Source organism: Lampris incognitus, chromosome 12 (assembly GCF_029633865.1).
Source record: "Lampris incognitus isolate fLamInc1 chromosome 12, fLamInc1.hap2, whole genome shotgun sequence".
Taxonomy (NCBI): Eukaryota; Metazoa; Chordata; class Actinopteri; order Lampriformes; family Lampridae; genus Lampris; species Lampris incognitus.
This window is the reverse complement of record NC_079222.1, coordinates 16,197,441-16,209,817: the sequence shown is the minus strand read 5'-3', so window position 1 is coordinate 16,209,817 and position 12,377 is coordinate 16,197,441. Positions and strand designations below refer to the sequence as shown.

The 12,377-nt window shown below is 40.8% G+C and overlaps 1 protein-coding gene across 5 annotated transcripts in view; it reads left to right on the top strand.

Annotated features, from left to right (window-relative positions):
* Window positions 1-12,377, top strand: part of cdk5rap2 (CDK5 regulatory subunit associated protein 2) — a 64,702-nt gene that overhangs the window by 11,692 nt on the left and 40,633 nt on the right. For all 5 annotated transcript variants that reach the window (XR_008811100.1, XM_056290769.1, XM_056290770.1 and 2 more), the window contains exons 3-8: window positions 3,289-3,350; window positions 4,262-4,372; window positions 5,589-5,665; window positions 6,504-6,627; window positions 8,658-8,836; window positions 9,070-9,217. Coding sequence is in view for 4 of the 5 variants with exons in the window: in XM_056290769.1 (XP_056146744.1) it covers window positions 3,289-3,350; window positions 4,262-4,372; window positions 5,589-5,665; window positions 6,504-6,627; window positions 8,658-8,836; window positions 9,070-9,217 (701 nt within the window). In the remaining variant the exon portion in view is untranslated. The remainder of the gene's footprint in view (window positions 1-3,288; window positions 3,351-4,261; window positions 4,373-5,588; window positions 5,666-6,503; window positions 6,628-8,657; window positions 8,837-9,069; window positions 9,218-12,377) is intronic.

Here is a 12,377-nt window from a genome sequence, read left to right as displayed (position 1 = left end):
TGGAAAAATACAGTCCTGGGCAACATACTTGCAATCAAAGCATTATAGATAGGGAATTTAAACTTAACACGAGGGATAAAACGATCTGATGTGTGAATTATTTTGGTTACATTCTATCAAAGTTGTAAATGTACCATAAAGCTTCCTAGTGACAAATTTCTTGATAAACCGCACCATACAACAGCTAAGTTCTGCCAAGCAATCGCATCAGTCAAATAAGAATATGCTTCATTTTATGCAGGTAATTACCATAAGGTACAGATAGTCTGCTCTTTGTTGCTATGCCAACTGTTGTGGAAAACAGGAAATTAGTTATTAATCCTGGTTGTTTTCTCCTCCTTCTCATATTACTCCAGTACTCATTTGGTGATAACTGCTTTATAAATGCCATAATACCCTTGAGGAAGCTGTTTGTTGTTAATAGTACTCTGCGTTGTACGTTACCATCTGCAATAGATGAAGTGTACTGTCCGTGATATGCTCACTAAGCCCTACTGATGATGTGTTGTTGCAATAGTAATTCTGCTCAGTATGAGAGGAACTGCAGGTGTGTGTGTTTGGAGCCAATGGTACGAGGCTACCATCTGTGGGATTATGACTGAACACCTCTAAGTCAGAATCCCCCCTTGACACGACGATACTGTGGTGCCGCAGCCTTCAGTTGGACCGGGATAGCTGGCTTTGGTCTGTGAGCAGGGCCATTTGTAACGGGGCTGGTGTGTGTCCAGACGGTGGTCACCCTTCTCTCGGGCTAAATCACCTGTATACGACCTGATTCTGATGATAATAGAGAGGCCCACAAAAATTGTATAATCTACCAGGGGCCCGTATTGTGACCGTGTACTTCCACCAGTGGGATACTGGGATACTGTAACCCCATCACTCAATTAACCAATTATAGCTATTACTGCTACTACTACTACTACTACTACTTTTGGTTGCTCCCATTAGGGGTCACCACAGTGGAATATCCATTTCCATCTCTTCCTGTCCTCTGCATCTTCCTCTTTCACACAAGCCACCTGCATGTCCTCTCTCACCACATCAATAAACCTCCTCTTTGGCCTTCCTCTTTTCCTCTTCCCTGGCAGCTCCATATTCAGCAACCTTCTCTCAACATGCGCAGCATATCTCCTCCACACATGTCCAAACCATCTCAGTCTTGCCTCTCTTACTTTGTCTCTAAACCGTCAAACCTGAGCTGTCCCTCAAATATACTCATTCCTAGGCCAGACCTCCTTCATAATTCCCAATGAAAATCTCAGCATCTTCAACTCTGCCACCTCCAGCTCTGCCTCCTGTCTTTTCATCAGTGCCACTGTCTTCAAACCATATAACATAGCTGGTCTCACAGCCATCTTGTAAACCTTCTCTTTAACTCTCTCATTCTTTTATAAATTTATTTCTGATTTTTCCCTTTTTCTTCCAATTTAGTGGCCAATCGATCCCTATTTTAATTCAAACACCCACCCTCGTACTGCATGCGTTCGCCAACTGCATCTCTCCGGCCGGCAGTCTCAAAGGAGACGCCTCCCCACTTTCGTGACAAGGCGAATCCAGGCAGAACCACTGCTTTTTCCGACGCACCCAGAGACGCATTCATGTGACAAACACATCGAGTCCGGCCATAGTCGGATCTGACGAGACCGGGGCGCGAACCCCGGTCCCCAGTGGGCAACTGCATCGACACAAAGCCGATGCTTAGACCGCTACACCACCACGAACTTTTAACTCTTTCATTCTTAGTGCCGGTCTCAAGCCCAGCTAAATTGAGAGGGTTGCGTCAGGAAGGGCATCTGGCGTAAAATCTTTGCCAAATCAAATATGTGGATCATAAACCAATTATAGCTACTAATTTAATGAAAAGAATAAAATATATGCCAGTAATCAAAGTTTATTATACCAACTTTCCTATTTAATGAGCTTAACACAGAAACAACACGTACACATTGCTGAGTGACATCCCATTATTTGAGTGCAATGGGGTCTCAGAACTTATCATTCAATAATGGTACAGAAGTTAATATCACACCAAGTGTAACAACTAATATACACTGCCCTCCCATTCCATGACATGTTTCAAGTAAACATACATTTAGCTCAAAATGGTAAAATGGATCTGGGGCGTCCAGGTAGCTTAGTGGTCTATTCCGTTGTCTACCAACACGGGGATCACCGGTTCGAATCCCATGTTACATCCGGCTTGGTTGGGTGTCTCTACAGACACAATCTGCGGGTGGGAAGCCGGATGTTGGTATGTGTCCTGGTCGCTGCACTAGCACCTCCTCTGGTCGGTCAGGGCGCCTGTTTTGGGGGGGTGGGAGGACGGGGGAATAGCATGATCCCCCATGCGCTACATCCCCCTGGCAAAACTCCTCACTGTCAGGTGAAAAGAAGCGGCTGGCGACTCCACATGTATCGGAGGAAGCATGTGGTAGTCTGCAGCCCTCCCCGGATCAGCAGAGGGGGTGGAGCAGTGACCGGGAGGGCTCAGAGAGTGGGGTAATTGGCCAGATACAACTGAGAAGAGGGGGGGGGTATAAATAGATAGATAATGTTGTGTCCAGATGAACTGATTCAACTTTCTTTTATTTTCTTAGCATGTGAAAAGATGTTTAGTCTCTACATTTATTTAAGTTCAAGTTGATAGCCAACTATCTTGTACACATTTCTTGGTGGAATGCTTAACATGCTTAAACAATGATATGAAAATGAAAAAAAAATAAGGATGCTGAACACTATCAATTTTATTATTATCAAATCAAAAAAAGGATGTAGGCTCCTGACTGTTGAAATGTCTGCTCATTATGTGCGAATACCTAAGGGTTTTGGGGTGATGGCTATCTTTTTGTACATAGTGCAAGAAAGATTGAAATTGAAAATCACCAAAACGTCAACTAAGCTAATGAAATAGAGCCAGGATAAAGTCAGTTAACAAGCAACTGTTAGAGAAAGAGGTGATGATGCTCTTTTCCCCAATTGGTCTGACCATTAATGAGAAGTTAGTGTTGTGAAATTTGTCCCTGATTTATTTATAGTGTTATATGAGCAGTGGTAAACTTGCTCACTGACCTCAACTGATCTAAACGGGGCAGCTCTCTCACGTGTGATCCCTCTGCAGAGACAAACGCATCTTCTCTCTGGCATCAGTCAGGGTGAGGACAAACCCTTTAAGCAGAGTATGTGAACTACTCCTGTAACCAAGAAGGATTCTGCACACTGTTATAAAACTGTCAACTTTAACAAATGGAAATTAATCACTATTCAACTCTCCCTCTTATTTTACAGCGCCATCCTTTCCAGATACGATGTCCCCCATCAAAGCTCTCACCATGAAGGACTATGAGAATGTGAGTGATTCCAATGAGTCAACCATGTGTCCTAAGTCATAGAGGGACAAATGTACTTTTTTTTATCATAAATGGAAACACAGAGTCTTTGCATACATCTGTTATACAGGGAAGTGATTAGTCATTGCATTTTGGCTATATTTAAAATTTAATCTACATTTCAAAGATAAATATATTATTACTAATAAATTGGGACATTGGATGAAAAAGAGAGCTGGTCGAAATGGTTTCCATGCAGTGGAATGTATCTCCCCCCCCCAACAGTGAGATGATTTTAGTAAATCTTGTTCTCAGCCTGGCCCAAACAAAGCATACTAACCATGTATGGACATTCAGCAGTGCTGAAGGCTGGGGAAAGAGAAAGGTGATCTGAAGCCTACATTTCAGCATTTCAGTGGTATGCAATGCTCAGATTTCTTCCTCGTCCTGCCTGTCTGGCTTCATGATTAGGGGTTTGTGCAGTGGTCCAGACTCCTTTCCTACTGTTGACAAACTGCCCAACCCCCCATTACCAGATGTTTAATGTTATGGACCTCAAGCATAATGATGCACAGTCTGCTAAACAACCCTCCATTCCACGCCGATGCACACACACTCATACACACACTCGAACACATATGCATTAACACACAAAGCCATGCACACTCCTCTTCCTCCTAACCTTATCTATACCCAAAGGCTTTCTACACCACCATTAAAGCACTCTCGCTGCCCTGCTTTTTTTCCTTGTCCTCTATTTTTCCATGTTTTACTGTTAGGCAAGGCGAGGGAATGTTATGAAATGATGTCATACTGTGCGACAGTTAAAATTCTGCCCTAGACTTTTCATCCTAACAACTGTTTCTTCTTTAGTGTTTGCCTTTTGTCCATGTGGATTGATTTATAAATATTTCTGTTTCATTCACCCACAGCAAATCACAGCTCTTAAAAAGGAGAACTTTAACCTTAAGCTGCGCATTTACTTCATGGAGGAGCGTATGCAGCAAAAATGTGACGACTCGACCGAGGACATATTTAAAACGGTTTGTGTTTGCCTCATCATGTTTTAGTTTAAAAAAAAAAGTGCATCCATCTGTTGAAAGCTTTGTCATGTTTTTATGTGGTCCTTCAGTACAGTACCATCAAGTTGTATGTGACTCAGTGTTTCCCTAATGGGATGAAGTGAGCTCACAGGCCCAGCTGTGGCTACAACAGGGCTTTGTTTAACCCGTAGCTGTGCTGATCGGAGAACAGTTCTCTTACCTCACTGCATCTCGGAGCCAATTCCCAAAATCTGGCTTGTTGTTTAATTTTAATGGGGTATTATATTACCACATCAGTTTTCATATGTGTCATTAAACAGCTTGCAGTTATTTTCTTATATTGTTCTTCTGCGTTTTTACCATTTGAGCAAAATGCTGACGTAACAGCTTTTCAAGATGTGTTGTATGTGTATTTTGAAGGGAGGATTTTTTATTTGTATGAACATACCAAAAGATACACTGGAGCACTTCCCAAAGAATGACTTTTGATTATATTAACATGGAAATGGCCCCAGGGTTGCACTAAAATCAACCATGATCTGTCACCATGACAGAAAATTATTAAAAAATTAAAAAAAAAATTTTTTTTTAATTGTAAATGTAGAATTACGTTATCATCTGCTTTTCCCCATCACATTTGTTTTCCATGTTTACCAATATTGTGCATTATTGTTGTGTATGTGTAGATTATAATGCTAATACCGAGACCACACTAGGCCTTGCTAAGGCAGTGCTAAACAAAAATATTAAAAGTTATGGAAAGTTAAAATGATGGAAATCCTCGATACTGGAATCTTACTTACATCAGGAATATTGAACGTGCCTTTTAAATGCTAGTTGGCTTCTTTACACAGCAAAATAATGGTCCATTTTTAGATGGACCATTATTTTTAGATGAACCATTATTAAGGCTCCATTTTTAGAATGCTTTAGCAAAATGATGATATCAGCCTCTCATTCGTGTTAATTTTGCCACGTGATATTCGCTGCACTCTGGTGTGTCTGCGCTGTAATTGACAGTAATATGTCAGGTTTCCCAAAAAGCCAACAAAGCGGGTTCCTTAGGTAGAATCCATCAAAATGACAGATAGCATTTATAATTATCCATCAGCAATCTTTAAACATTTATGGAATATACATATTTTAATTCTCTTAGCCACTGATTTTGCTACAAACCAAGCTAAGTGATAATAGACTGAATGTTTTGTTCCCCTAGAACATTGAGCTGAAGGTCGAGCTGGAGTCCATGAAGAGAGACCTGGCAGAGAAACAGGAACTACTGGTATCTGCATCGTAAGTAACATTTACATTTGTGGTCCTTTGTCTACAGGTATGACATACTGCCTCCGACTGTATAACTTCTGAGGAGCAAACAAATATTTTTGATATCAGTTAAGTAATATATAAAATTTACCCAGCATGGCTTTTTGAGGTGTCGACATTGCTTGTTTTACAAATGTTTTAAGAATTTAAAAACTGCAACTGAACAGGCAGATATTCGGTGTAATTGATAAGATGTGAAACTCTGTGGCATAGCATTTAATTTAAAGCAGTACAAGATTGATACTGCTTAAATAATTACCCGCTACATCTACTTTATTATTGTACAAGTATTGGCATGGTTTGTATTAGATGTAATGTGGGGATAATGATAGAAGATGTTTTGACAAACACCCGGAGAGGCGCTGTACAATAGTATGACAGTGGAAAACACAAGAATGGTATGGACACACACAAACCATTACTGAGTTCATCAAAGGAGGTGTTACCACTAAATTATCCTCCAGAACCTACATCATCAGAAATTATCATTTAAATGTCTCTCTCACATTTGCTTGTGAAAGAACTTTTTTTTTCTAATTCAAAGGGAACTTGATTACTATTCATAAGCGAATCACACAATCCTTACTATACTATACAAATGAAATATAATTTGTGATATAGGTACAAAAATTTGGCTGTGTTGCTAAAACGTTAAAGAAATCAGTGGGGTAAATTCTTTCACTGGATAGATTTTTGCTTTGCTTAGAATTCGGTCATAAAATACCACATAAGAACATTTTGACACCACTTTGTGGAAATCTGAATGCGTAATAACCCGGACCTATTTTTTTGATTTGTGTGTTACCAGGAAAGCATTGGAGAGTCTGGCAGTCAGAGAATCAGGGGAACCCCAGCGCGTAAGAGAGCAGGCTCAGCGAGAAATGGATGCTCTACGAGATGCACATAACAAGAAGATAGCTGACATGGAACAGGTGAACATTCAAAGCTGAAAGTCACAAATATATCTTCTTGTTTTCAAGTTTGATTTCAGCGAAAGATGAAAATTTTTGTGCGATGCATAATAAAATGTATGCTGGAGCACAGTAGTCACCAAATTTTTTGAGCTGAATATCACTTGTCCTGACAACATTTTTAGGTAAGATCTACCATCCAATGTGCAGGAATCAGTATATTATTGTATCATGTTAGATCAGCGGTCGGGAACCTATGGCTCGCGAGCCATATATGGCTCTTCCGGTGACGGCATATGGCTCCCAGACAATTTTGAGTTGAAAAAAAAATCAGTTTGGAACTGATTTTAAAATACTTGTGATATTTCTTAATAATACTGTGTCATTTTAAAGTAAACAGAAATTAGTTTTGAAGATAAATTTCACGGGTCACGGGTCACCCGTGGGTCGGGTCGGGAACCAATGGCTCGCGAGCATGTCCGGGTCATTGTAAAGGTGAAGAAATCAATTTGATCAGATAGCCAACTAGTTTATCCGCTTCAACCCTTGTAAGGGAAAAGAGGGCGAAAAGAAAAAAAGACGGTGGTTACCGTGCATTCCAGGCTGCGTGCGCAGAGGAATCTGCATTTGTGGAGAGAGCAGGATCTGCCGTATGTCTCATATGCAATGATAACATTGCATCGATGAAACGGTCACATATAAAGCGGCACTTCGATACGCCATGCAGCACCAGAAGTCGCATTAAAAGTAAGACATATTTCATTTATTATACGTTAAAAATACTATATGGCTCTCAATGAAATATATTTAGAAATATTTGGCTTTTATGGCTCTCCCAGTCAAAAAGGTTCCTGACCCCTGTGTTAGATGATGAAATATGCCCTCCGAAAAAAACAGAACTAAGTGTAACAGTGTACGACCACGAATGTGTAGACTAGCTAGCCCTTGGCTAATGAGTCAGACCCTTTAGCTGACTGGTTAGCGCAGTCGCCCGTGGTGCGAGGAACCCAGGTTCGATACCCGCCTGCCCCCTGAATTCCCACTACATTTGGTGGCAACGATGGGATGCATATGCGCTCAGAGGCATGAGGGGGAGCTGGTATGCTGAAGTGTAGGGACGCACTTCCTGAAGGAGGGGGGTAGTGTAACAGTGTACCACCATGTATCTGTAGACTCGCTATAGTACGCAAAGTCAATATAGTACGCAATGAGGATTTTATTGCTTCAGTCAACTACATTACTCATCAGTACTGTTTGCACATATACAAGACCATTTGGGAAATAGCCCTTTAAACTGAGCCAGGTGTATTCAGTCTTCTTGAGAGACCAGACTAAATATGTACATGAAAAAGTCATTGGATTGATTTCTGACTCCACCTTTTTGTTCATTTGCAAGAATTAACATCAGCCATTTAGGACCAATACATGGAATTGTCATTTACGAAGGTTTACAAGATGGTAGTGAGACCAGCTATGTTGTATGGTTTGGAAACTGTGGCGCCGATGAAAAGGCAGGAGGCGGAGTTGGAGGTGACAGAGTTGAAGATGCTAAGATTGATTTCTTCTAAGAGGAAGATGCAGAGGACAGAAAGAGATGGAAATGGATGATCCGTTGTGGTGATTCCTAACGTGAGCAGCTGAAAGAAGAATTTCGAATTTTTGAAAATTGTATAGGCATATACAATTTTCAAAGGCATATACATATCTTGATTCTGAGCTGTAGTGAGTACTTTTAATATGCTTCAAGGATAGAGATTTCCAAGCAAATTGAATTTCTTTCTCTCAAAAGATGACAACTCCTTAAAAAACCCATTTCATTTGGCATTGTGTCTCCATCATCACTGTGTCTTTTTGTCAAATTATTATCTTTGACTGTCTTTATGCATGCTCAGTAATTTTCTTTGACTATTATCTTTGACTGCTTTGACTGCAGTCTTTCTGAGCAGGCAAGAGACAGTGGCCAGATTGCTGCGCATTTGACTGGGAATTAATTCACTGTGGACCAATCATGAACGATGTAATATTATTTTGCCTTTGTTCCCTCATGTCAGAGCCTGCGAATGGCAGAGGAAGAAATTAAGAAGATGGCAGACATTGCTGAGCAGGAGAAACTAAAGAATATCAACATGGAGAAACAGTTCCTGGCTCTTGGCATGCCGAGCACTTTGACCCCTGTCCCAGTACCCACCCTAACACATGACCTGCAGCAGACCCTGCAAGAAAAAGACAGGTGGGAACACAAGAGATGCAATCCTTAATATTATGTACACTAAATCTCATCGCATCTTATCTCTTATCATTTGAAGAAAGCAAACATGTGCACACCAGTTCCTGTAATTTTTGTTGGGCCTGTGAATATTGTTTTAGGTCAGTATTCTTGATTTTAATTGCTTTTTTTGTGACAAATCAGCAAATGTATTGTCGAGAGACTTAAATGTCAACTTTTTCTTCTTCTCAACGCAGTATCATAGAGAAGCTTAAGAGTTCTTTAAAGAACCAGGAAGCCCTTTTCCAGCAGAAGAATAACGCAGACCAGGGGACAGATGCACCAACCAGAGATCATGTTAGACAACTCTCAGCTCTTATTGTCAGAAAAGATGAGGAACTCCAGGTAGCTGTTTATTATTCAATCAATGGAAATATAGTATATATCAAGTTTTCTTTCTTGGTTGTAAGGCTGAGTAGCAAAGCTTGTATCAACCACAGTTACATACTTTTTGGATAACCAAATTGTATCGTTATCATTCTGATAATTAGATTCTCAGAAATTTTGAAAAGAGACATTTGTTTTTTGCCACCTTTAACCCGTTCACCTCAGTGTTTGTATTGCCAGCTTTTATATGTTATTGACAAAGCAATGTGTGCTTCATCTACTACTGCTGCTACTACTACTACTACTACATCCTTCTACCAATATACCCAGCATCTCTCCTCCGCACATGTCCAAACCATCTCAATCTGGCCTCTCTTTTTTTGTCTTTAAACTGTCCAACCTGAACTGTCCGTCCAATATACCCGTTCCTAATCCTGTCCTTCTTCGCCACTCCCAACAACAATCTTAGCATCTTCAACTCTGCCACCTCCAGCTCTGCCTCTTGTCTTTTCATCAGCGCCACTGTCTCCAAACCATAAAACATAGCTAGTCTCACTACCATCTTGTAAACCGTCCCTTTAACTCTTGCTGGTACCCTTCTGTCGCAAATTACTCCTGACACTCTTCTCCGCCCACTCCACCCTGCCTGTACTCTCTTCTTCACCTCTCTACCGCACTCCCCATTACTTTGAACAGTTGACCCTGAGTATTTAAGTTCATACCCCTTTTTTCACCTCTACTCCTTGCATCCTCCTCATTCCGCTGTCCTTCCTCCCGTTTACATATATCCATCTTGCTCAATCTGTGCTTCATGTTTACATGTAATTGGCTGCTATTTTGTGTGCTAATGTTGTTTATTGATAGATACTGTTGTACTTCTAAAAGTAGAGTGCAGGCCTTTTCTTTTTGGTGACTAAATCTTATGGCACATTATACCATCTCAATGGCAGTTTGGTTTTATTAATTTATATATCTTGGTACATTTTTTGCTTTTCCTGATTAGTTACTAAATCATTCAAATTAAGAATATCCAAAAGTGAACAGACTGTAGTTGAACAGTTGAATTCTGGATTTACAAGATAGAATTTCTGTGAACTTGTAAGATTCGTCTGGCTTGCAAGGGAAATTGAGCCCCGCAAACATTGGTATATGTATACATATACAGTGCATCCGGAAAGTATTCACACCCCTTCACTTTCCCCACATTTTGTTATGTTACAGCCTTATTCCAAAATGGATTAAATTCCTTTTTTTTCTCATCAATCTACACACAATACCCCATAATGACAAAGCGAAAAAGGTTTTGTAGAAATTTTTGCAAATTTATTAAAAATAAAAAACTGAAATATTGCATGTACATAAGTATTCACACCCTTTGCTATGACACTCAGAATTGAGCTCAGATTCATCCTGTTTCCACTGATCATCCTTGATATGTTTCTACATCTTGATTGGAGTCCACCTGTAGTAAATTCAATGGATCGGACATGATTTGGAAGGGCACACACCTGTCAATATAAGGTCCCACTGTTGACAGTGCATGTCAGAGCAGAAACCAAGCCATGAAGTCAAAGGAATTGTCTGTGAACCTCCAAGACAGGATTGTATTGAGGCACAGATCTGGGGAAGGGTACAAACATTTCTACAGCTTTGAAGGTCCCGGAGAGCACAGTGGTCTCCATCATTCATAAATGGAAGAAGTTTGGATCCACCAGGACTCTTCCTAGAGCTGGCTGCCCAGCCAAACTGAGCATTCGGGGGAGAAGGGCCTTGGTCAGGGAGGTGACCAAGAACCCGATGGTCACTCTGACAGAGCTCCAGTGTTCCTCTGTGGAGATGGGAGAACCTTCCAGAAGGACAACCATCTCTGCAGCACTCCACCAATCAGGCCTTTATGGTAGAGTGGCCAGACGGAAGCCTCTGCTCAGTAAAAGGCACATGACAGCCTGCTTGGAGTTTACCAGAAAGTACCTAAAGGACTCTCAGACCATGAGAAACAAGATTCTCTGGTCTGATGAAACCAAGATTGAACTCTTTGGCCTGAATGCCAAACGTCACGTCTGGAGGAAACCAGACACCTCTCATCACCTTGCTAATACCATCCCTACAGTGAAGCATGGTGGTGGCAGCATCATGCTGTGGGGATGTTTTTCAGTGGCAGGAACTGGGAGACTAGTCAGGATCGAGGGAAAGATGAATGGAGCAAAGTACAGAGAGATCCTTGATGAAAACCTGCGCCAGAGCGCTCAGGACCTCAGAATGGGGCGAAGGTTTACCTTTCAACACGACAACGACCCTAAGCACACAGCCAAGACAACGAAGGAGTGGCTTCGGGACAAGTCTGTGTATGTCCTTGAGTGGCCCAGCCAGAGCCCAGACTTGAACCCCATTGAACATCTCTGGAAAGACCTAAAAATAGCTGTGCAGCGACACTCCCCATCTAACTTTACAGAGCTCAAGAGGATCTGCAGAGAAGAATGGGAGAAATACCCCAAATATAGGTGTGCCAAGGTTGTAGCTTCATACCCAAGAAGACTTGAGGCTGTAATCGCTGCCAAGGGTGCCTCAACCAAGTACTGAGTAAAGGGTGTGAATACTTATGTACATGCAATATTTCAGTTTTTTATTTTTAATAAATTTGCAAAAATTTCTACAAAAACTTTTTCGCTTTGTCATTATGGGGTATTGTGTGTAGATTGATGAGAAAAAAAAGGAATTTAATCCATTTTGGAATAAGGCTGTAACATAAAGTGTGGGGAAAGTGAAGGGGTGTGAATACTTTACGGATGCACTGTATATTCATCCATCCATCCATTATCCAAACTGCTTATCCATGTGTGTTCACATATATATAACTTTGTTTAAAGAAACACTCAACGGTCCGGAAAGTGCTCAACAAATAAGGAGCAAAATAATCCAGTGAATCAAGTAAATTCTTTATGAGACAGTACAAGTCTGTTTCATGCCAAATTGACAGCTGATGATTGCTTATGGCATGAAACAGGCTTGTACTGTCTCATACAGAATTTACTTGACTCACTGGATTATATATATACACTACCGTTCAAAAGTTTGGGATCACCCAAACAATTTCGTGTTTTCCATGAAAAGTCACACTTATTCACCACCATATGTTGTGAAATGAATAGAAAATAGAGTCAAGACATTGACAAGGTTA